The 23,734-nt window shown below is 40.8% G+C and overlaps 2 protein-coding genes across 5 annotated transcripts; one reads left to right on the top strand and one right to left on the bottom strand.

Moving 5' to 3' along the window:
* Window positions 1–3,331: 3,331 nt before the first annotated feature.
* Window positions 3,332–18,837, bottom strand: LOC131237780 (uncharacterized). 4 transcript variants are annotated; one of them, XR_009167417.1, is made up of 4 exons: window positions 18,749–18,837; window positions 16,003–17,147; window positions 3,856–4,063; window positions 3,332–3,767 (listed from the first exon to the last, which is right to left on the bottom strand). XR_009167417.1 is itself a non-coding variant. In XM_058235758.1 (3 exons), exon 2 carries the CDS (start codon window positions 17,057–17,059, stop codon window positions 16,028–16,030), a length of 1,032 nt encoding a protein of 343 aa, XP_058091741.1. In that variant the 5' UTR covers window positions 17,060–17,147; window positions 18,749–18,837; the 3' UTR covers window positions 3,332–4,063; window positions 16,003–16,027. The 4 variants fall into 4 exon arrangements, 3 of the variants coding, with proteins under 3 accessions (XP_058091741.1, XP_058091743.1, XP_058091742.1); XM_058235758.1 differs by having other exon boundaries at window positions 3,332–4,063; XM_058235760.1 differs by lacking the exon at window positions 3,856–4,063 and having other exon boundaries at window positions 3,334–3,767.
* On the top strand, window positions 7,347–9,556 carry LOC131228087 (uncharacterized). Its single transcript, XM_058223921.1, has 3 exons — window positions 7,347–7,762; window positions 7,868–9,044; window positions 9,095–9,556. The coding sequence occupies exons 1-3, from the start codon at window positions 7,347–7,349 to the stop codon at window positions 9,554–9,556; spliced, it is 2,055 nt and encodes a 684-aa protein (XP_058079904.1).
* Window positions 18,838–23,734: the final 4,897 nt, after the last annotated feature.

Genomic DNA, 23,734 nt, shown 5'->3' on the forward strand with positions numbered 1-23,734 from the left:
TGATTTTAAATCTCCATAACTCTTCAATCCATAAAACGGTAAATGGATTGATCGTGTGGCCCATTGGTTGGTTCGTCCGAGTTGATTGATTGGGGTTAAAGATTGGAACAAGCTTAAGATCTGGCCTTTAAAAAAACAAAAAATTAAAAAAATAAAAAAAAAATGGTTTTCTTCTCATCATCAAACTTTAAAAAATGTTAAAACCATGCTAATGAACTTCTTAAAACACCTGGCCAATTGAATAAACAACACACCTGGTTTATTTTATCTATTGTTTTTTTAATTAAGTTACACTTTAAACTAATCATTCTCTTCTTCAAAGATGCCCATTTGCAGATCTGTACATAAACATGGATTTGAAGATCTCATGAATTTTTAGAACAGTTGTAAATTGTCCAGGACGGTTGGATCTTGTCCTTAAATGGCATATGCTGATTTTTGTATTATGTATACATAATCATATATTATTATTTTTTATCTAAAGATAGTTAGAAGACAAGGCCAAATGCATCTGATCACAAGGAAATCAGGACACTAATCCATTTTGATGAGTTAGCCTCCTAAAGGGTGTTTGAAGCCCCATTCATATCATAAGAAGGGGTAGTTGTTTGGTACTCTGGTGGTGTATCATGCTTGATAGTCAGTCGCACAAAACTTTTACATATGGTGTACATTTAATTCAAGTTAAACTGTCTAAATTGTGGAAGGCACTGTAACCGAGTCACAAACCAAAAACCAGAATGGCTGAATTATCCTAGCTTATGATTTGTGGACACTTGTTGAAATAGTAGGATTGGATATTTCTTCATTTGGACGGTCCAACAGATGCACACCAATCTTAAAGTCATATTATCAAAAAAGTGTAAATTTTGGTTTATGATGGATCTAAATTATTTGGCTGTTTCAATTTCAGTTACTTATAAACCATTGACATAGTTCACATTAATTTTATGATAATTGTGATTTGAATTTTAATTCATTTTAAATACAAAAGCTCCCAAGCGGGCACTTAATGTGCGCGCAATATCCAATTTACCCAATTGATTGGCCTTATCACGAGAATTTTCTTGGGCAACAATCAGCCAAATATACTAATTAAATCAGTCAAATTTATATTTTTAGATTGATCAATGGTTAGATATTATTTCTTTGGTGTGGCCCACCTCACGAGGACATAGGACTGATTTTTGCACAAGATGAGGCCAAGCTATTATTAGATTGGATGTTGCATTCATTTAATAGGTTGGAAGTTATCCGCAAGGTGGACTACAATTGTGGTGTTTGACAAACCTTCTCATTTTTCACCTATAAAAACTTGGATCAGCCGTGGTTTCTATTTATTTATTTCTAGTATATAATCTAATCTTTTAGATTTATTATGAAATTTCTTAATATGAAAACATCATGATACTTAGTGCAACCAAACGCGTCCTCCACTCTATTGCAGTTTTTTTTTTTTTTTTTTAATGAAAATTACATATAAAAAATGAGTATTCAATCTGCTAATGAATACTTGCCAGCTTAATGAGTATCGTTGTAATGCCCATTTCAGACCCAATATGAGTACAAGGTATGAGTACGGAGGTATTGGTACATATGTCCCCTAAATCCATTGACACCCGCTACATAGAAACCTGACCGTCCAGATCATTAGCCCAACTGTCTATTGAATAGATTGCAAAAATTACACCGAGAATATCATAGTAGCCGTTTGATTGCCTTTGGAATTTAGATGGCTCATAGTTTTACTTTTAACCATTCATTTAATATCTATCATTGTGATGGTTAGGATTGTGTCGATCGGCATGATTTTAGAGATATGATCCATCTACAATATACCCCATAATTTGGATGATCTGGATATCCATGCACACGTGCCAAATGGGAGGATGAGGAGTCACTGCCATTTTCAAATGGTGGTTAATTATCATGGGAGTCTAGAGCCTGAGTTAAGTGATCCAGACTGTTGGCCTGATGGGACCCACCATGGATTGTGATCCCCCGTCCCCGGACCTAAAAAAATAATAATAATCTTGATTTAGCATTCTATCAGCAGCCCAAACATTTTATAATCAGGTCAGAATTTGGGCCCAACTCCAAAACATTGGGTAGAAAAGATGCAGAAGCAGCAGCCAACCCAATTTATTTAATGGGTCAGGTCCAAGTACAAGAGGACCCATACTCAGACCCATTTTATCTTATGGCTCAAGCTTGTGTCAAGTCTGATTAGGGTGTAAAAGTTGCAGGTGGGTTTTCACACTGCAGGTAGAATTAATTAATTGCCAAATGTATAGATTTTCCTATACTTACATTAGTTAACGACTTTTCCCTAGTATGGATTGGGTCCAGGACTAGGTTGGCCTTGGGTTCAATTCATTTTAAGATGGCTCATATTAGCCCGTTTAAAACTAGTCCAGGGGCTTGTTTGGCATCTCTACTCTAATTCAATAAGAGCTATTCCAATAAGCTCTTTTTGTTCTAGCTCTTGTTTTAAAGAAGCCTGTTTGGTAAAATTACATTCTCGAGTCCAAAAAAGGTTCTTATTTGAAATAAGCACGTTTGGTGAAACCTTCAAATAAGAGCTTTTTCTACAAGTAGTTGACATCATTTTCAAAGATTCCAACAACTCTACTATAAGAGCAATCCAGATAGTTGTTTTGATGGATCCCACCATAAATGAAGCATACCCCAAATGACAAAAAAAATGGATAGCTATAATCCTATATTTTAAGACATCTGGGCCATCCATTATATCGCACAATAGATGTGGATCATCCATCATATGGAGCCCACCTTTGATGTGGACTGTCCATCATGTGAGCCAAACCTTCAAAGTGGGTCGTCCATCATGCAAGTCCTATCTTGGATGTGAACCATTCATAATCATGTGGAACCACCATCAATGCTAATTGTCCAAAAATTAGCCAAAAAACTGTCTACGGACTTTGACTAAATAGGCTCTTTTTCAAAAAGTAACTGCTCCCAAGCTTATAAAATTGGAGCTTATTTGCTACTTTCTAACCAAATAAGGTCCCTAACTAGACTCTTACCAAATGGTGTTGAAGGTTATTTTTTTAAGAAATAAGTTGATAAGCTCTTATTTGTAGAGATGACGACCCATGACGTGGAGAAATGAACTGAAAAGAGGAGAAGAATTACAAGAGCTACGAGGAACAAGGTAAAGTTTCACTTCATAGATTTCCACCCAATACGAGGCATTATTACTAAGAAGTATTAATTAACAACAAATACAACTTTAGAAGTTCAAAATGAAGATTTTATTCTTCTTAGTCCTTATATAAAACTTCCCATAGAATCTCATTTATATCAAACTAGCTCTTAAGAATACATGTTTATTTAACAACAACCTTTTGATCCCATAAAGTTGCATTAAAACCATATAAAGTTAATAGAATTCCTAATCAAACATTTTCTCATGAATCCTTTCCCATGTATCTTTAGAAAATACAATTACACTAATTCTCAACAATTTTTCAAATAAAGAATAGCCTATTGTCCTTGAAATCTTTAATTTTTCAACCACATGACATTGCCAAGTCGCATAAACATTGGGCCCACTACTTCTTGCACATGTGCCCACTTGCAGTGAAGATGTACCCCACCATATGTGCTACATCAGTAAATTAGGTCAAACTTTTGGGCTGAAACCTGCACCATGGGTCTAAATTTTGGACCCAGACCCACTCATTGCTTGTTGTTGGATCAGATCCTATGGCCTGTCACGTTGACCCAACCCATTTGCGCCCCTGCACAAGAGAAGTAGCCAGTTCATCAGCATTTTCCGTGGCCAGTCTGCTCACCATGTGGACCACATAGGTTTGCTTAAGGTGGGACCTTTGATCAATTTCCCGTGGCCATAAATTCTTTTTCTGCAACCACCCTACAATCAGACCACCACCGATCAAGGCCCACAAATGGTGGCACCTACCAGAAAAAGGACTCTTGTTGCAATTACATGACTCAGAAGCCTCCCAAGGAAACCTCATATACAATCTCTCATCATACATGGCTAGTTGCAACACCAAGCCCCAGCTCCACCAAGCTGTTCACATCAGACAGCAATTTAAAATAACACTCATCACAAGATCATATAGCTTTGGACCAGAAAAAATAAAATAAAATTGAGAACGATCCAGATCAATGCAATTTAGTTTCAGAGGAATTCAAAGATACTTGAGCATATGCATGGTGTACCCCATCTCACCATTACCATCTGAACCTTATCCGAACAAGGGGTCGGTCACACAAATCCTTTTCCACCAATTTACTCTATCAAGGGCCATAACTTAAATTAGACCAGAGATCATTAAATCTTTACTTACTACCTACACCCACATCCTTATGAGCCTTCCCTGGCTTTCTAGAGCTTTCAACTTGTACTAACTCATTCCTAACCGGCACAGTTCTTAGTCTCTGTTGCACATGACCAAACCATACAAGTCTACTTTCCCTCATCTTGTTACCTATTGGTGCAACTACTAAATTCCCTCTACTGTATTCATTTCTGATTCTTTCCTTGTCCTGGCACTCATCCATTTCAACATCCTCATTTGAGCTACACAGTATTGTAAAATTGTGACGATGACGATGTTTTGGACCTTTTGGTGATCCAGACCATTGACTTGTTGGACCCCATGGAAGATGATTCATAACTCCATAAACATCCTTGATGGGGGCAGTCATAAGCTTTCCGTCTGCAACACTCTTGAAGCATGGCCAATCCAAGAAATAATGCAACCGATCACTATAGCACTGTTGAGTTCACCTAAAAGGAATAATGCAATACATAAAAAAATAAAAAATAAATAAAAAAAGCTGGTTGAAAGTGAAATAGAAATCCTAAAGGAAAAGAAGCAGGGAGAATGGATAAAGGTAGGCAGGAGAAAACAAGATCGCAGAAGGGGAAGTAACCGTTACGACTCCTTCCCAACCCTTTTCGTCAAGGGATATCCAGCTTGCTGGTTTCCTTTAAATTTTGAAAGGGTTTTCGGACGTGCAGGGGCAGTAATGGATGTGCTACTGCCCAGAGACAATACAACTGGCCAATACAGGGGATTCGCCCTAATCAGGATGGGCTCGAAGGAGGAGCTATCTTGTGCAGTCTCGATGCTACACGGACAAAGCTTCGGAGGCGAAAAACTGCTTGTACAGCGCGCCAGATTCGGTCCAGAGGAAAGGAAGTAAGGGTGCAAAGCCTGATAGATCGCTGTCCCAGGCAGTGCCGATCCCAGCTAACATACAGCCACCATCAACATCATACTGGGATGCGCTTGTGAAGCACACTCAAGGAAGCGACACGCCGAATGCCCAGACCGATTCCAGGAAAACAGGAAAAGGGATGAAAGATCCAGCTACCCACAAGGAACCATACACGATCAACATCAATTCCGAGAGGATAGCTCGATCTAAAAAGGAACTACAGGATTCGGTGGTCACCAGAATGAGAGAAGGGACGCCATTATCTCAAGTCAAGGAGTGGGTGCACAGTGTTTGCAGAATCAGAGCCGCCCAGTTCTCTATCAAACCAATAGGGTATAACGAGTTGTGGGTCAGGCTCACTCCGAGTCTAAAACCTGGACATTCTCAAAATGGCTGGGGCTCTACACAACGATGGCCCGGTTCGTTCCGTCGTTACCTGGGACGAGTATTCCCTATTCGGGCATGAGAAGGCATGGATTCTCATCTGGGGGATTCCCTTAGAACTATGGTATGATGAATTTTTCATTAATGTGGCGAAAGAATTAGGGCAGTTAATAGAACTAGATCAAAAAACGAAGCTCGGAGAGGAAATGGCGGTTGCAAGGCTGAGAATGAGGAAGAAAGGCGATCCCCTTCCATCTCAGCTCAAGGTTTTGGCTGACGACAGAGAGATTCTCCTACCGATTCAGCTCGAAGACAATCTGTCCCATTATCCGTGATGGGGTGACCTATGGTGTGCAAGAGAACCGCCGTCCGATTCTGTTCATCGTCCCGGTGCGGAGCAAGGACGAACTTCTCCTCAGTGCTCGCGCTGACTACTGAATCCATCGGCAGCGGCAGTTGACAGGGACCTTATTGCTTCGGTCAGTAATACGTCCCCTCATCAGACACGTGGAGCCTCTCACTCCGTTCATCCCCCCAACAGCATCATATGCACGCCGGGTGGCACCGTCTCTCTACCTCGAGCGGCACCCATGATAGATGCGGTTACCGACGCCTTTCTCAACCGTCCATCGTTCCATCACGAAGCTGAAATGGAGACGCATGGCAATCAGTCATCGAAAGATGCGTCGACTTCGATTTGCGAAACGGTCGAAGCCCGATATATCTATTCGGGTAGAGGACCCGAACTCGATGGTCATCTTCGGTCGGGTAGTCGTCGTTCGGGTATGTTGGTCTCCTCGGGTTCTTTCAATCGTCTCTCGGGTCTGTGGGGAAGCGGGTCTTGTGATACAGACCCGACTCTTTCAACCTTAATTTCCCCCTTATACCCGAACAGGCTACATATACAACCTACATCCTTTCCTCTCCTATTCCCTCCGACGCGCTCATCCTTCATCCAGCACCTCATGAAGTCCCGCTCCGCTACGAAGCTCAACATCAACTGGAGTATCTCCTCCCGCCGCCCCACTCCAGCCAGAGGAAGACGAATTTGGGACCTGACCATTCCGAAATCGATCAAGGATCCTTTCAATTTGAAAATCCGCCATCTCAGTTGTCAGCTCCTCCTTCTCCCACAGCCTCAGTCAGTCACTGGTCTGATCACGGGCTCCTTGACCTCTTCCAAGAACATCCAGATTTAGAGGTGTTAGAGGCGCAACCGCTACAGACCAGAGGGGGAGCTGTTTCGATCACCATGGAAGACATTCCCTAGCAGATGAAAGGGCCAAGAAGTGTAGAACTAATAGAGAAGATCCCAAACAAAAAATGGATAAAAGACGCTATGGGACACGTGGGCAGAGCTTTAGGGCTATCTTTTGGAGACTGCCCGGAGGATTTTATACCATTATTCCAATGTATTGAGGCCAGTGGAAGACCCCTCGTAGAACAGAAATCACCAAAGGTTCGAAGATCAACGCCGAGCTCCAACCGGAACATTCACGGCAATCGCGGCAACAGGGAATTGCAAAGTTTATTAATTGGGCAGAGTTATCCTCTCACTCCTAAGAGGGTCCCCACACAGGGCACATGGGGAAGTTCGATTTCCAAATGAAGTTGATTTCTTGGAATGTGCGAGGGTGGGGTCCAAACGAAAAAGAAGCATCATCAAGGACACTTGCGGGAAATACAATCCGAATATCATCTGTTTCCAGGAAACTAAGTGTTCTAATTTCGACGACAGGCTGATGGGCACTCTCTGGCGGGCCTCTGATGTGAACTGGGTGGCAAAAGATTCTACAGGCACAGCAGGAGGGATTCTAGTAGCTTGGAGGCCATCAATTTGGCAGACCCTCAACAGCTGGACTGGTACCTATTCTTTTTCGGTTATCCTTCAGCACATAAATTCTGGCTTCTCTTGTCTGTTTTCCTCTGTCTATGGGCCATTTCAGGATGAGGACAAGAACTCTTTCTGGGAAGAGTTATCACGCTCCAAGCAGAATTTCGAGGGTGCGTGTTGCACAGTAGGGGACTTCAATGTCATCAAGAATATTCAGGGAAAATCGCATGGCAGATCGTCTACCCCAGCCATGAAGGCTTTCTCTAATTGGATCGAAGATGAGGAGCTTGTGGATTTACCCCTTCTTGGGGCAAGATTCACCTGGTCTAATGGGAGAGAACCCCCTACAATGTGTAGGCTGGACAGGTTTCTACTCTCAACCGAATGGATTGATTAGTTCCCTTTAACCTCTCAAGCTGTGCTTCCCAGGACCACATCCGATCATAGTCCTATTATCCTTGATGTAGCCAAGCAGAATTGGGGGCCTAAACCATTTCGTTTTGATTTATCTTGGCTTAAAATCAAAGGCTTGGCCCGCAAGATTTCTGACTGGTGGGAAGGTTTTCAGGTTAATGGTTTCGCTGACTTCAAGCTGTCTGCCAAGCTGAAATTGCTGAAGAAAGAGCTAAAAGAGTGGAACCGGTGCGAATTCCAAAATAAAGCACACGATACTGATAAGCTACTCGAGGATTTGTCAGCCTTCGACGCGCAGATGGAATCTGACAGGTTTTTTCCCGATTCGCAGGCCAGAAGGGTGCAACTGATCCAAGAAATCACTAATAAAATCCTTCAAAAAGAAATTTCTTGGAAACAAAAGGCTCGTTTGCACTGGTTGAAGGAAGGCGATCGAAATACTCGTTTTTTTCACAAGATGGCTAATTGGCATGCGTCTAATAACAGAATCAGCAGCCTCTTGGTAGATGGGATTCGATTAGAGGATGAGGATGAAATTTCCGGCGCTATGATTTCATACTTCTACTCTCTTCTCAACGGTAAACATTGGCGTAGACCTACTCTTGACGGTATCCAATTCAATGCTCTCCCGGAGGCGGAGGCATCATCTCTCGAAGTTCCTTTTTCGGAAGAAGAGATCAAACGGGCTGTTAACTCCCTTGGGGCTGACAAGGCTCCAGGCCCGAATGGTTTCCTGATTGCTTTCTATGCTCATTTTTGGGAGGTGATCAAAGCAGATGTTTTACAATTCTTCCAAGAATTCCATAAAAATGGGAGGATCTCTAACACCATGGGGGCAACCTTTATTGCTTTGATCCCGAAGCTGTCAAGTGCTGCTTCTCCAAAAGACTTCCGGCCTATTAGTTTGTTGGGTGGTCCCTACAACATTCTAGCAAAGGTGCTAGCTTCACGTCTGGCTAAGGTCATTGGGAGTCTCATCTATCAAAATCAATGCGCTTTCATTGCAGGTAGGCAGATAGCACATGCAGCCCTATGTGCCAATGAGCTCTTGGATGCTAGTGCTAGATCGGGTCGGAAGTATATCGCCTACAAATTAGATATCGAAAAAGCTTACGACCACGTAGATTGGGACTTCTTGCAATACTTGTTAAAGCGGATGGGGTTCGGGGACAAATGGAGAGCTTGGATGTGCGTATGCACTGGATCAAGCATTTTTCTATCATATTAAATGGGTCTCCTAAGGGCTTCTTCAAAAGCAATAGAGGTCTAAGGCAGGGTGATCCTCTTTTCCCCTTCTTATTCCTCTTGGTGGGCGAAGCCTTCTCCAGAATGCTTTCCAAGGGGCAAGAGGAGGGCCTTCTAGGCGGAATCGAAATCAGTGGTCTGTCTCGCCCAATCACGCACATCCAATATGCGGACGACTCACTCATTTTTTCAGAAGCTTCGATTGAGAAGGTGATCAATTTGGGTACCACTATCCGTTGCTTTCAAGCTATCTCCAGCCTGAAGGTGAACATGGCAAAGTCCAAGATTTTCAGGATCAACATGGGGATTAAGGAGGTTGAACACCTTGGTCAATCCCTGGGCTGTAATGCTGATTCTCTGCCGTCCTCCTTCGTCGGCTTACCGTTGTGCGTCGGAAAACCACCTATCGCTTCTTGGGACAAAGTCATTGGTAGATTTCACTCGTTTTTATCAAGATGAAAGAGCCGATACTTGTCTTTAGGTGGTTGTCTCACGCTAATCAAAGCCGCTCTCTCAAATCTGCCAATTTATTTCATGTCTCTTCTGAAATGTCCGACTACGGTGTAGGAAGTCGATCGACAAAATGCGAAGGGATTTTTTATGGCAAGGCAAGGAAATTGGCAAGAAATTTCATCCCCTAAAATGGTCGGAGGTCTGTTTACAGCTGTCGAATGGGGGAGCGGGGATAAAAGACCTCAAAGACATGAACAAGACCCTTTTAGGGAAGTGGATTTGGAGGTTCAGGATAGAAGAAGGCAGTTTATGGCGTACAATTATCAAAGGTAAATACGGCACCCCTTCCGACGGCTGGATGGTGAAAGATTTACCAGCTCATAAAGTCTCTCATAGATGGCATCAAATTATGAAAATGAAAAGGGACGTTATCCCGAATATTGGCTTCCTGCTTGGCAATGGTGCTAAAATCAAATTTTGGGATGATATTTGGATTGGGAATCAGAAGCTTAAACACAGGTTCCCTCTTTCCTATCGGATCATCACGTCCAAAAACGCCTATATTGTTGGCTTTCTGTACGAAACTGGGGGGAATATTGTTTGGAACGTGTCTTGCAGAAGAAGACTCGAAGATTGGGAAATCTCGGATTACACAAGGCTGCTGGAATGTCTCTATTCTACAAATCCTTCTCTATCCTCCGAAGATGATCTCTATTGGAAACCGGATAAGTCATCCCTTTTTTCAATTCGCTCCCTCTACAATCACTTGCAAAAGAAGGACGCAGACCCGAATTACAGTTTCTCTTTCATATGGAAATACGACGCCCCCCTGAAAATTTTGGCGTTTGGTTGGCTGGCAGGGAAAAAGAAAATTCTAAGTATAAACAACCTCAGGAAGAAAGGAATGATCCTCCCCAATATTTATCTTTCCTGTTTGCGCTCCGAAGAATCTGTTGATCACCTTCTGCTTCATTGTCATTTCGTCCATTCCATCTGGGCCAACGTCTTCATCAGCTTCAATTTATCTTGGTGTTCTCCCGGAGAGGTTAACCAATTCCTCATTGTTTGGCACGGGTTGCATTTTGGTAAGACTAAGACCATCATCTGGAGGATAGTGGTCCTTGCTATCTGGTGATCAGTTTGGGGTGAAAGAAACAACAAATGTTTCAGGAATTTATCCAATTCGGCCGAGACGGTGGCAACTTTGGCCAAACGTCTCATCATAGCTTGGGCTTCAAATGTCAAGGACCTGTTGAGTTTTGATTTCTTATTTTTAGGCGTGTAATCTGAGGCCTGCTTTCTCAGCAGCCTCTCTTTTGTTCTTCCTTTCTTTTATATGATATCCCTTCATCCTTCAAAAAATAAATAAAAATAAGCTGTTTGGTTCGAGCCCAGCCTACCTATCAAAATATTTACAAGTATTATTACTATTATCAATGCAATAAATCAACTGGATTTGGGGACTGTTTGGATGCACCATAAAAGGGTGGGGGGGTGTTCTTAGACAAAACCCCGCCTCGATCCAAAACAGGTTTTGCAAGGGTTTGGAATGGATTTGGAGACCATTTGATCCACTTTCCACTACTCATTGAAGTGGCACTAAAAACCAATCCAATTGGTTTTCATATTGTCCATGCTAACAGAAAAAATAAAAATAAAAATCCCACCAATCCGAGATCTATGTTGTCCATGTGCATGGTGAAATCTGTGCAACAAGTGTTAAGGATCTCTGATCAGTGAGATTCTTACCACGCAGCCCATGTGCAGGTAGATTTTCAAGATTAAAGACCCCATTCATCACATGATGGAGCGGAGATGGCAAGCCTCCCCAGTCTTTCTATCTGACAATGCATTCTCAACTCAACCACTATGAGAAGACAATACACACACACACAACTGATACATCTTGATCTATATAGCACTAACAGTATATGAGCAGAGTGCAATCATTCTTTCTGGGTAAAACAATTGTTCTGTCAACAGGAGCAACAGTGTTTGTTTTGGTCATTTTCCGATAAATAAGCATATGGGCCTATCTTTACCTTTACCATAGTCACCAGATGTTAACAGCCAAGATGTAAATGCAGGCCAAGGACCAACCAGACAACCCTTCCAACCAAAACATGGAAAGCAGAGGATCAAAATGTAAGAGAGAATAAAACCTCTACATGCCTTGTTAAGTATTACAACTTCTGGGTAACTGGCAGAAAAGGAGATGTTTGAACACAGTAGCTGTGCTAAGCTCACGGGTGGCTGCACATGGTAACCATGTGAGGGACATCTCAGCCATGCAAGAGGGTTCTACCCTTCAGATGATCTGGTCTGAAAATCAGGCAGGCCACACATGCTAGAACACAATGGATGGTTTAGTGAATATTGCCAAAGACCCACATTGAATGCACACGTGTGGCTCACCAGATGACTGGACTAGCCTGATTTATGGGCCCGATTATCTGCATGGTGAAGCTCACCTGATCAACAGCTCATATATCCCACAAGCCAGGTGGCACGTATGGCCACATACAGAGGCACATGCAACCTTAACAAAAACTAACACAGAATTAGTAAAGCATGAAAGAAACAGACAAGTTGGACAATCCTGACTTTAGTTTAGAATAAAGCAGAAAATGAAATAGAAAGGAAGTGACCGTTGCAAGACCAGGAAAGTATCACAAGCAAATAGCAGATGCTCTAAAATATATGTAAATAAGACCTCCAAAGAGGAAGAACACTGAATTGGACTTTCCATTATCCAAGAAGACTCTACTCATCTACCAAGGTCTAGATAATCCACAATCATACAGGCCTTCAATGGCCCAAAATACATATCCAAGATTTGATGGTTTATCATTAAGATATCATTTTAACTGGCCCCTAACTGTTGAGCTGAATGCTTGCAACTCAAAATCATCGGTCTATCAGCATATATACCATCATATGCAATTTTAGATAACGATGCAACCATTTTTGTTTTTTTTTTTAAATCAAACATGAACGGTTAAACATTTGTGACCCTGGTCTGCACAAGCCAAGACAATGATGATGGAGCCGAACTTGATTTGATCTAGTAGTTCCTACCACCATCACTACCAATGTTTCAAATAGCACCCGTAGCGTAGTGGTAGCGTGCCCATAGCACTAAGTAGCATCCCAAATAGCGTAAATCCCCTATAGCGTACGCTACAGCTACATAGCGTGTAGCATCCGTAGCGTAAGCTACAATGTATTTTTTTTACTATTTTATTTTTTATTATTTTTTTCACATTTTCTTTGTTTCTAATGTTGAGGAATGCGTCACTTGTGTTATACTTGATACTTTTAAACTATGGGATTTTTATTTCTTTTCATAATTGTGACTTGTGGTTTCGATTAGACATTATTAATTAAAGTGGTTTGCTTAAAAAGTTGTTGATGTGATAATCATTTGATTGGGCTTATATATGTAGATTGGCTTTTGATAAATGATAACTAATAACTTTTTTTAACATGCTTATAATTGATAAAATGAATCATCTTTTAGGCATTTTTATATTTTTTTTTTCTTTTTTTTTCACTATTTATTATATTTGTCCTATTTTAAAATTAAAAAATAGAAGTATCATGTAGCTTACGCTACACCCTACATATTTAGGCTACACGCTATAGAAGGTTGAGCGCTACGCATCACGCTACCACTATTTAAAACACTGATCACTACTGAAACGAGTGATACCCTAAACAAGCTCAATGTATTCTAGAGATGAAATACTTAACAACTAGCGAGAAACAAGTACTTCTCTAACAATGGTCACCAACACGTCATGCATTCCAAGTACATGAATTCAATAATAGGGTGGTCTTGATAAATCACACAGGTGGAATGAAAAAGCATGCCAATGTGATGCCAATCACACCTAGACAAGCATTTTTAGGAATCAATCTCACTGATCACATGATCTATCGTAAACAGTCTTGGAGCCATGCCTACCTAGTGATCTGCAACATTCTCAAAGACTACATCCCTCAAACTAGAAAGACAACGTTCCAATCTAGGAACCCCACACTCCAATACAGGAAAGCAATCGTTTCATCCAAGATGATTTCATCATTCCAATCCAGGAACTCCACCCTTCAATGCAGAAAGCTTGTCTACCAAACCAGGAAGATTCATCTCTAATCGAAGAGAGAAACATTTCTTATCAAGGAAAAAATTTCTCCACTAGGAAAAATGTAGCCAAATGATAAGCTAGTGGACCTACTCCCACTATTCTATGTATACATGATCATTATGGCCAATTTCACAAGGTTTGCACCCACTAGTCTGAGGATTTACCCTTATGATCATATAACTCACCACAAGGTCTTTCTTGCATTAGTCTCATGAGAAAACAATGGAGTTCATTGGGTTTACTACTCAATCACAGCCAATATCACACATGTGAATAAGGTAGGATTAATGATGAAGATCACACATGTGAATAAGGTAAGCCATGATGGTCCACTGCTATGCAACGTAAGGTCCACGATCACAGCATGCCATTTTAAAAACTTCATGCATGCATCAATATCATGTACTCATTCACATTTTTGCAAATATATGTGACTGCGCGCGGACGGGCACGTGCGTGTGTGTATAGATTCTTGTTTCATAATAGAAATGCAATCAGGGTCAAAAGATTGAATCTGAACTCGTGGATTATCACATCCAACTGATGAATTATCACATCAAGGTATCATCTCTCATTTCCCTATGGCCTAACGGTTAGAACATTTATTTACACCTTATCTACCATAGGATGCATCAAATGGTCTATCTCTTAATACAAATCATCATAGATCTAACATGGCAACACATGCAAGTCCATGATCACACATGACAACGACCCATTATTTTCATTTTGGGCCCCATGTGAACGAATATGAGATCTGATGGCCTCCACTTTTTGACATGGAGCACCATGTAGGCCTCATGAATGTCTACATACCAAAAAGATGCCACGATGCATATCATGAAGACATGAACCTTATGTGCTGATTATGGGCCGGCAGGATGTGATCACAACAGTGACTTTAAGTCATCCCCAGTCAGAATGCATTAGTCCAAACACACGCACACATACCATACATAAAGGAAGCAGGTGAACTGCTACCTTTATGTGCATAAAATCCACATATAAACGTCCATTATATCTAAAAAGCATGAATGAAGTTAATGAGCTTCTTGTATGGGCCCACTAGGATTTTCACAATTGTGGAGCCCACACATGAGTCTAGCCAGTATGATCAGATTGTGAGGGTCCCACAAGTACTGACTTTCACACATCAACTTGGCATCTATGGGCCACAAAAAATCATGTACCTCATGATGGGCCTAATGCAGTAAACTAGCCCATATAGTGCAGCCCACTGATTGTGATGAAAAATTGCAAACCATGGTAATTAAATGGCACATGTGGTCACAGCAATAGTTTGTCAAAACAAAATAATAAAAAATGTCTCATGCATCCACTTGCCCAATGAATCAGTCCACAAACGGGCAAAAATTCATATGCAACAACGGGATGCCTCTTTGGGGGTCTAATTCTGCCATGTGTCAATGTCAATGGCCTTGAATAGTTCACACGCCATTACCAAACACCCACATAATAATGATGCTCATAAACATCATTCAATAAACTAATGTGCATATAAACCAAATAGGCTCATGATCGTGGGCACAATTATATTTTACACCCATGGAGGGTTCACACATGTCAACACTTGAAATGGCCTTTGTCTAAACTCATTTGTGGACCATTGCAAGAATTTATGCATGATCATGTGGCTAAACAAAGCTTGCATTTGTGTGTGTACATGAGCTGCTTTATATGCACGTGTGGGCTAAGCAAAGCTTGCAACAAGTGTTTTTTTCAGGCATGTTCAAATTTCAAACAAGTACATCTAGCTATGACACAATCACTGGCCGCTTAGAACCATCAAAATATCAGTGACCGCAGACATGCATTAGAAAGAATGTTAACTGCTTAAGAGCTCCTCAATCCATTTCTTGGTGAGTCAATTCAAATTTTGCTAGTTTCAACCACAGTTACCCCAAAACCCATTCAACCTCACAAAAACATATACACTCACTTACCATTTCACGCATCTGGGTAAACTACAAACATGTTTTAAAATGAAGCATATTCATCCACAAAAAAAAAATGTATTCCACATCCGGTTTCTCAGAGCATTCCCTTCGTCTATTTATCAGTTTGGAAAATCTCAATCTAACAGAGTTAATAAAGAAATAAATAATAATAAAAGGCATGTCTCAACTTAGAGGAGATTAAGAATGAGGAAAAATCAGATTGAACAACACATTCAGATTCCACAAATAAACACAATTCTATTGCATAAATAGAGAACAAAATGTATAAAATCATCATTATGAAATTCAGTTAAAGGGAAGAAAGATGGTTAAATAAAAGACTCACACTGCTCATTGGAGCAAACAAATCCTCAGGCTCCAGCGTCTGGAGATTTCGCCTGCCTCCTCAATTCCTCATCTGCTCTCCTCAGAAACTGATCCCAACCACTCCCTGGGCTCATATCCAAGTAATCGTATGGAACCGCGGTCTTCAACCCAGGGCGGACTGTGCACTGACTCTCAACAATCCTGAACTCAACATGCTCACCTCTCTCTTCCCGAAAGTTCTCCAATTCATCCCAAGTAAACAGTAGAGGAAGCGTAAATGCCCCCGAAGGATTGAAATCCATGAGCTTCACTCGCCTATCCTTTGTAACATATACATCAAAGGTGTAGTCCTTCGATTCAAATCCCAACTGCACATTCTCCTCAAAGAATTCTCTAATCAATAGTTCGAGATCTGATTTCTTCTCAAGTAGTATAGGGTAGAATCCAGTGACCTCACGCTGAGAGATGCCGACAAGGTGTTGGTTGAGAACGAAGCAACGGAATTCCATCTCGGGGTGGAAGGAAGGGTACCATTTCCGGAGAGCAAGAAAGAACCGAGGTGGGCGCGAGGAAGTCTTGTCCATGCACGAATCATATGCGTGGCAAAGGTCATGGACTGCACTGTCAGATGATCTCAAAAGGAGAGCGATCTCGGCAAAGGAACTGCAGCGGAGAGTGCCAGTCGTGGCAATCCAAGCTGCATCCTTCGGTGAGCTCCAATTCAGCTTGGGAAAAACAGCACCACTGAGGGTTTCAATGGAATCTTTTATTTGGGATTCAAGGTCTGGGAAGCAAGGCGGGGATGGAGATTCTTCCTCAGAATCTTTCAGAGATTCTTCTTCAAAATCCTGTTCAAAATCTTCTTTGTAATCATCATCATCGTATGAGTTTGGGTTTCTGCGGGGTAGGGCATCATCACCGGAAATAGAAAGTGGGAGGAGGAAGGGTTTGGAATCTTCTAGAAGGTAACTGACAAAGGATTCAGGGAGCTCATGGATTAGAGTTTTGATGGAGAGAGATTTGAATTTAGGGTACCATTCTTGGATTTGGCAGCGGTTTACTTCTTCTTGCTTCATGTTGAAGAAGAGGAGAAATGGATACAATTTTGATGAGGCTTTTGGTTTTTTCTACCTGTGTTTTAGGATGGACTTCTTTTCCTCACCTCTGGTTGACAAACATAAATAATAAGCGAAGAAATATCAAAAACAAGAAAATAGATAATACAAATTATCTATCTACCTTGAAAGCACTTAGCTACTATCAGAAATCACTCACTGTTATAAACCTTTTTCTCTAATGGTTTGTTTAGTTATCCAAAAAGCTTTTTCTCTAATGGCTTGTTTGGTTGCCCAAAAAGTTCTGTCCAAATGGGCTTATATAGATACCAGCACTATATATGGTTTGCCAACCATCTTGGGGACCAATTTCAATAAAATATGAGATAGGGTAATGCAAAAGTTATACTTATCCACTATGTAATCTCTACATAGTAGTAAAAACATAACTTAGATGCATTTCCCACTCTCACTCTGATACTACTTTGACGCAAGACAACTAACCGTTTGCTCTGAAAGCTCAAACTAATAGAGCATGACGAATCAATTCCTTTATCTCATAACCCAAGCCCCACTTCCCATGGGTTAGGTCCTCAGCCGAACCCCCCCTCGTGAGCCCCACATCACATGAGTTTAGCCTCTCATGAGCCACTCGCCTCACATAGGTGGGGCCCACCTCACACAAGCCACCCGCCCCAAATGTGCCCCTACATCCCACAGGCCACCTCACTCAAGCCGGGTGTGAAAATGCCCATGTATTATAGGTAAAGTAGAGTAGAGAGCTTAGGACTTGAAGTTGAAAGGGGGTAAAACTTTAGGATTGGAAGTGCTTTTTTTAAAATAAAAGTCAGGCTTTGTGTTTGTTTTACACCATTTAAATATACTCGTGAATCTTAAGTTGTATGCATGTCACACTTATAGAACCAATGATAGTTGCCTGATATGTGTGATTCTAGAAATACACTCAATCCACAATAGGACGCATAGTTTGAATGATCTGGATAGTTGTACTTTAGTGCTATGTGTGAGGAGGATGAGTTACCACCATCTTTAAATATGTACTCAACTAATACAAATTTACGAAGCCAAAATCTTAAAATTCTGGAGTTTTAATTGATGCTTACACTATATGCTGCAATAGCGTATGCTACACTAAAAATAGTAGCTGCAATACGACTATACGAGACTTGAGCTATTTGGGTGCATTATGTAGCACCGCAGTTACACTATGAGCATTATCCAAAACACTAGCTGCAACTAATGGATGAATTAGATGACATACAAATATCATAGTGGGCCCATGGATTTTAAGTATGGCACGATGTTCCTACAACTAGAGGATTATGAACAGTCTAAGGGAGAGTTAAGAAGTGAACATTTTAAGACATTCAATTACATAGTAAATGATAATAAAATAGGTGTATATTACATAAATGCTTTAGATAAATGGTAACTAAAAATGTGTATAATAAAAATAAGTACAAAAAACAGCAAAAAGACTTCACTGTGATGATCGGATGCCTCAATATTGGTGTCGCTGGCTTAGTGACACTGAAACCCACTAATTTCGAATTTCTACTAGATATCAGCGAGATTTCATCGATTTTTTTGGATTTTCAGATAAAATGGCGAAATTGTCAACATTTTCGGTAATTATCGGCCATAAACTCAATGGCATAAATACTGAAAAATCCAAAAAATAGAAAATACCTTTTTTCCCTTTTCTTTCCTGCAGTTGGATTGTAGATCGACAGCTCGGTCTTCAAAGACTTCGATTAGAGTAATGAATTTGCAGGATTAAAAAGAATGGCGTTGAAGATGGCGTAGAACGGGATTTCAGGGTTAAACGAGGAAAGGGGTTTCGTTTCCTTTCGTTTACGGAGGGTTTATACAGAAAAGGGGGAAGAAACGAATTGGCTACTCCCCTACCAGTAGCCCGGTGGCTGATGGTCAATGCTCTGTGGGCCTTACCATGGTGTATGTGTTTCATCCACGCCGATCATCCATTTTTACAGATTATTTTATGGCTTGATCTAAAAAAATTAGAGGGACATAAATCTCAGGTGGAACACACCACAGGAAAACAATAGTGATTGGATATCCACCATTAAAATCCTCCTAAGGCCCACTGTACTGTTTATTTGACATACAATTTGTTGATTAGGTCATACATACCTAGATGAAGGGAAAAAACAAAGATCATCTTGATCCAAAACTTTTATGGGCCCCACAAAAATTTTAACGATTAACGTTCATTTAACATTGTTTCCTGTAATGTGGTCCACTTGAGATTAGTATATAACTCATTTTTGGCATTATATACTAAAATGATCTAGAAAAATAGATGGATAGCATGGATGAAACACATACATCATGGTGGGTCCCATAGAGCACCGACCACTAGCATTGGCTGGTGGCTGGTGAGTAGCCAATTCGTTTCCAAAAAGGAGGTAAGGGGGGACGCGGATTTCCTACGAAATCCTTTCCTAGGAAGTTCCTGTGCAAGGATTCTGGGTGGGGCCTGATGCAATGTTTGTGAGAAATCCACTCCGTCCATCCGTTTTTTGAGATTATTTTAGTACATGCCACCAAAAATAAGGTGTATCTAAAACTTAAATGGGCCACACAAGAGGAAACAGTGGGGATTTAGTGACCACCATTGAAACATTTATATGGGCAAAAAAATTTCGTATCAATTTAAGTTATTAGTGTTTGCATTTCATCTCAGTGAAAATGACCTTATAAATGGATTGGATGGAATATAAACATCAAGGTGGAGCCTAGGAATGCTTCAACGGTAGGCATTCCTTGTCCCACTGTTTCATCTCGTATCCCCAACTTAAGTTTTCGATCCTCCTCAGGAACTTCCTGCGAAAGGCTTCCGCAAGAAATCCGCGTCCATAAGTGGGGTTTATCTTCTTGCGGATTGCGTACCGAGTAATCGGTAGGCTTACACTAAGGGCCTGTTTGTTAACGTTGAATTTTTGCACTAACGCGGAATTGGGAAAATGTTCTGTGTTTAGTGATGTTTGTTAATGCGTTGTTAACGTGGAAGAAGGAAAGCGCTAAGTAGTTTTTTGCTGAATTCTTTCCGCGATAGGAGTGGCGCTTAATGGTGAACACGGCATGCACTCTATAAGTTCTTCTATTAAAAAAATGAAAAATTTGCTTCCAAAATTACCCCTTTTACTACGGAAATTTTCTTCTCTTTGAATTGTTTGCACAATACAAAACGATCTTTTAACATGTAAAACTTCTTTATGCCCCACCATGATTTATGTGTTTGATCCACACCGTCTATCAACTTTTTCAAATCATTTAAGGTGTGAGCCAGAAAAAGAGGCAGGTCCAAGGATTAATTGGACCACAAGGTGGGGATTGAACATCCACCATTAAAAACTTCTTCGGAGCTGGAGAAGTTTCGGATCAAGCTGATATTTGTGTTTTCACTTCATCCACGTCTACATGACCTAATGAATAGGTTTGATGGTAAAAAAACATCACAGTGGCCCTTAGAAAGGTTTCAACAGTGGATGTCATTATATCACTGCAGCATCCTTTGGTGTGGTTCACAAGAGCTGTGGACCTGCTTCATCTTTACGATCATATATTAAAATAATATGAGAAAAACGATAAACGGGTTAGATAAAACACTTACATCATGGTGGGCCCCACAGAGCCCTGCCCGGATGGCAATCCGTCCAGGTGGGGGTAGGACGCAATCTGCGTTCGAAGCGAATGGGCTGGGGACGGGATTGGGATTTTGGAAGCGGATTGGCTGGTGTATTGACGTCAGCAAGTTCCGTGGGTCCCATCATGACGTATTTGTTATATCCAAACCGTCCATACATTTTGCGAGCTCGTCGTAAGGCTTGAGCCAAAAAATAAGACAAATATAAAGATAAACTTGACCACACTGCAAAAAGCAGTGGGGGATTGAACGTCTACCATTGGAACCCTTTTGGGGTCACAGAAGTTTCGGATCAATATGAAATTTGTTTTTCCTCTTCATCTAGATATTTTTGACCTTATGAATAGATTAGATGGAAAATAAACATTATAGTGGGCCCTGCGAATTTTTTAACGGTGAAAATCATTATCCCGCTGCTATTTTTAGCGAGGTCCATTTGAGTTTTGGATATGATTCATTTTTTGGATAATGCTCTAAAATGATTTCGAAAATTTGATGAACGGTGTGGATATAATAAATACATTATTGTAGGGCCCATGTGACTTTGATCTCCTTTGAACCGTTCGTACAACTTGGACCTCGAGGAGCGTTTGCGCTAGTCTTCGCACGACACGTATCTACACCAACTATATAGGCGGTGTGTGGTACGGAAACAGATTGGCTACTCCCCTGCCACCAGCCCGGTGGGTGGTGGTCGGTGCTCTGTGGCCCTCATAATGTATGTGTTTCATCCATTTTTACATATCATTTTATGTCTCTATCCCAAAAATAAGAGGGATATATATCTTAGGTGGACCACACCACAGGAAAACAATAACGATTAGATATCCACCATTAAAATCCTCCTAGGGCCCACTGTACTGTTTATTTGACATCCAATATGTCGATTAAGTCATACATGCCCAAATGAAGTGAAAAAACAAAAATCAGCTTGATCCAAAACTTTTATGGCCCCCAAAAGGTTTTCAATGGACAAAGCTCATTCAACACTGTTTCATGTAATGTGGTCCACTTGAGATTGAGATATACCTCATTTTTGGTCTCATGCTATAAAATGATTTGAAAAAATAAATGGACAGCATGGATGAAACACATACATCATGGCGGGGCCCACAGAGCACCGACCATCAGCCATTGGCTGGTGGCAGCGGGAGTAGCCAATCCGTTTTCCGTGTGGTAAACCAGCCCATGGACGCGGATTCTGTGGGAAAGTCTTCCGCAGGAAGTTCCTGCGCTGGAAACCTATATGGGGCCCACCCTGACTTTTGTGAGAAATCTACTCCATCCATCCATTTTGTGAACTCATTTTAGGACATTAGGCCAGAAAATGAAGTATATAGAATGTTTGAATGGACCACACCCACAAGAAACAGTTAAATTGAACATCTACAGCTGAAAATTTCTTGGGGGCCACAGAAATTTTGGAGCAAGTCTATATTTTTGTTTTCCCTTCATCCATGTCCTTATGATATAATGAACAGGTTGGATGACAAATAAACATCTCTGTGGGGCCTAGAAAGGTTTCAACGGTGGAAATCATTATCCCCACTGTTTCCTGTGGTATGATCCACTTGATCTTTGGATATGCTTCAATTTTGGACTCAACCCCTTAATTTAGATAGAAAAACGGATGGACGGTGTAGATAGACCACATACATTCAAGGTGGGCCCAACTGAATTTACTCAATACGAAAAGCAATCCAATTTCGTGTACCACACTGCAAAAAGCAGCAGGAAATTGAAGGTCTACATTGAAACCCTTTTTGGGGTCACATACATCAAAGTGGGCCTTATTTGAAGGTTTTGTTACTACTGGTGCTCAACGCCACACGACAGATAGTAACAATCTTACCACTTAGAGGAATTGAGGGCTTTATGAATAATAATATTTTAGTTTTCTATTAAGTATTTTGGTTTATTTGAATTAAATATAATGATTCTATTTTCATTTAATAAAAAATAATTTCTTTATAATGTTCCAGACGAGAGATAGGGGCAAATGTGTCAAATTAACATATTTTAGACATTTAAGGTGTTTGTTAACAAACATGTTGTTTCAAATTCAGTACTTAATTGTCAGACTTCGGTCATAATTATCAAACAAGTTTTTTGACTTCAGATTTCAGATTCAGGCTTAAGATTTCAGATTCAGGCTTCAGATTTCAGATTCGGTCTTTAGACTTCAGATTTAACAAACGGGGCCTAGGGCCTGTTTGTTAATGCTGAATTTCTGTACTTAACGCGGAATTCCAAAAATATTCCATGTTTAGGGCCTGTTTGTTAACGCTGAATTTCTGTACTTAACGCGGAATTCCGAAAATATTCTATGTTTAGTTGTGTTTGCTAATGCATAAGAAGGAAAGCACTCCACAATTTTCTGTTGAAAATATTCTGTGATTGGAGTCCTTTACATTGAAAATTTTCTGTGACGGGAGTCTAGCTTTATGGGGAATAGAGCTGGGCATCGGTCCGGATTGGATCGGATTGGGTCCAACTTGATCCAATCAGAAATCTCAGTGGCCTGACCCAAACTCGATCCGATCCGGGACTGAGTCCGTGTCACCTGACTCGGACCGATCCGGAATTTGCATTACCTGATCCGATCCAAGTCCGCCTCGGTCAGGAAAACCAAGTCAGATCGGATTGGGCACGGTTCTCATTGGTCCAGATTTAAATTTTACAGTAAAAATCCCTAAAATTTTCAAACTACATGAACCTACAATCCACAAAACCTTAAAATTTTTAATCTCCATGGCCCTCAAATTTACTACACCAGAAGCCCTAAAATTCATATACTCCATTGTCCTAAAATCCACAAAACAAAATTCTTAAAATCCTCAAAACCATAACCATAAAAACCCTATTTTGGTGGCCCTAAAACCTTCAAAATTGTAACCATAAAAACCCTAAATCTGTGGCCTTAAAACTCCCAAAATTGGAAGCTCTAACTCTCCAATTTCTGCACTTGAGAGAATGAGAGATAGAGAGAGAACGGGAGAGAGATA

This window comes from Magnolia sinica, chromosome 2 (assembly GCF_029962835.1).
Source record: "Magnolia sinica isolate HGM2019 chromosome 2, MsV1, whole genome shotgun sequence".
In the NCBI taxonomy this organism is placed as follows: domain Eukaryota; kingdom Viridiplantae; phylum Streptophyta; class Magnoliopsida; order Magnoliales; family Magnoliaceae; genus Magnolia; species Magnolia sinica.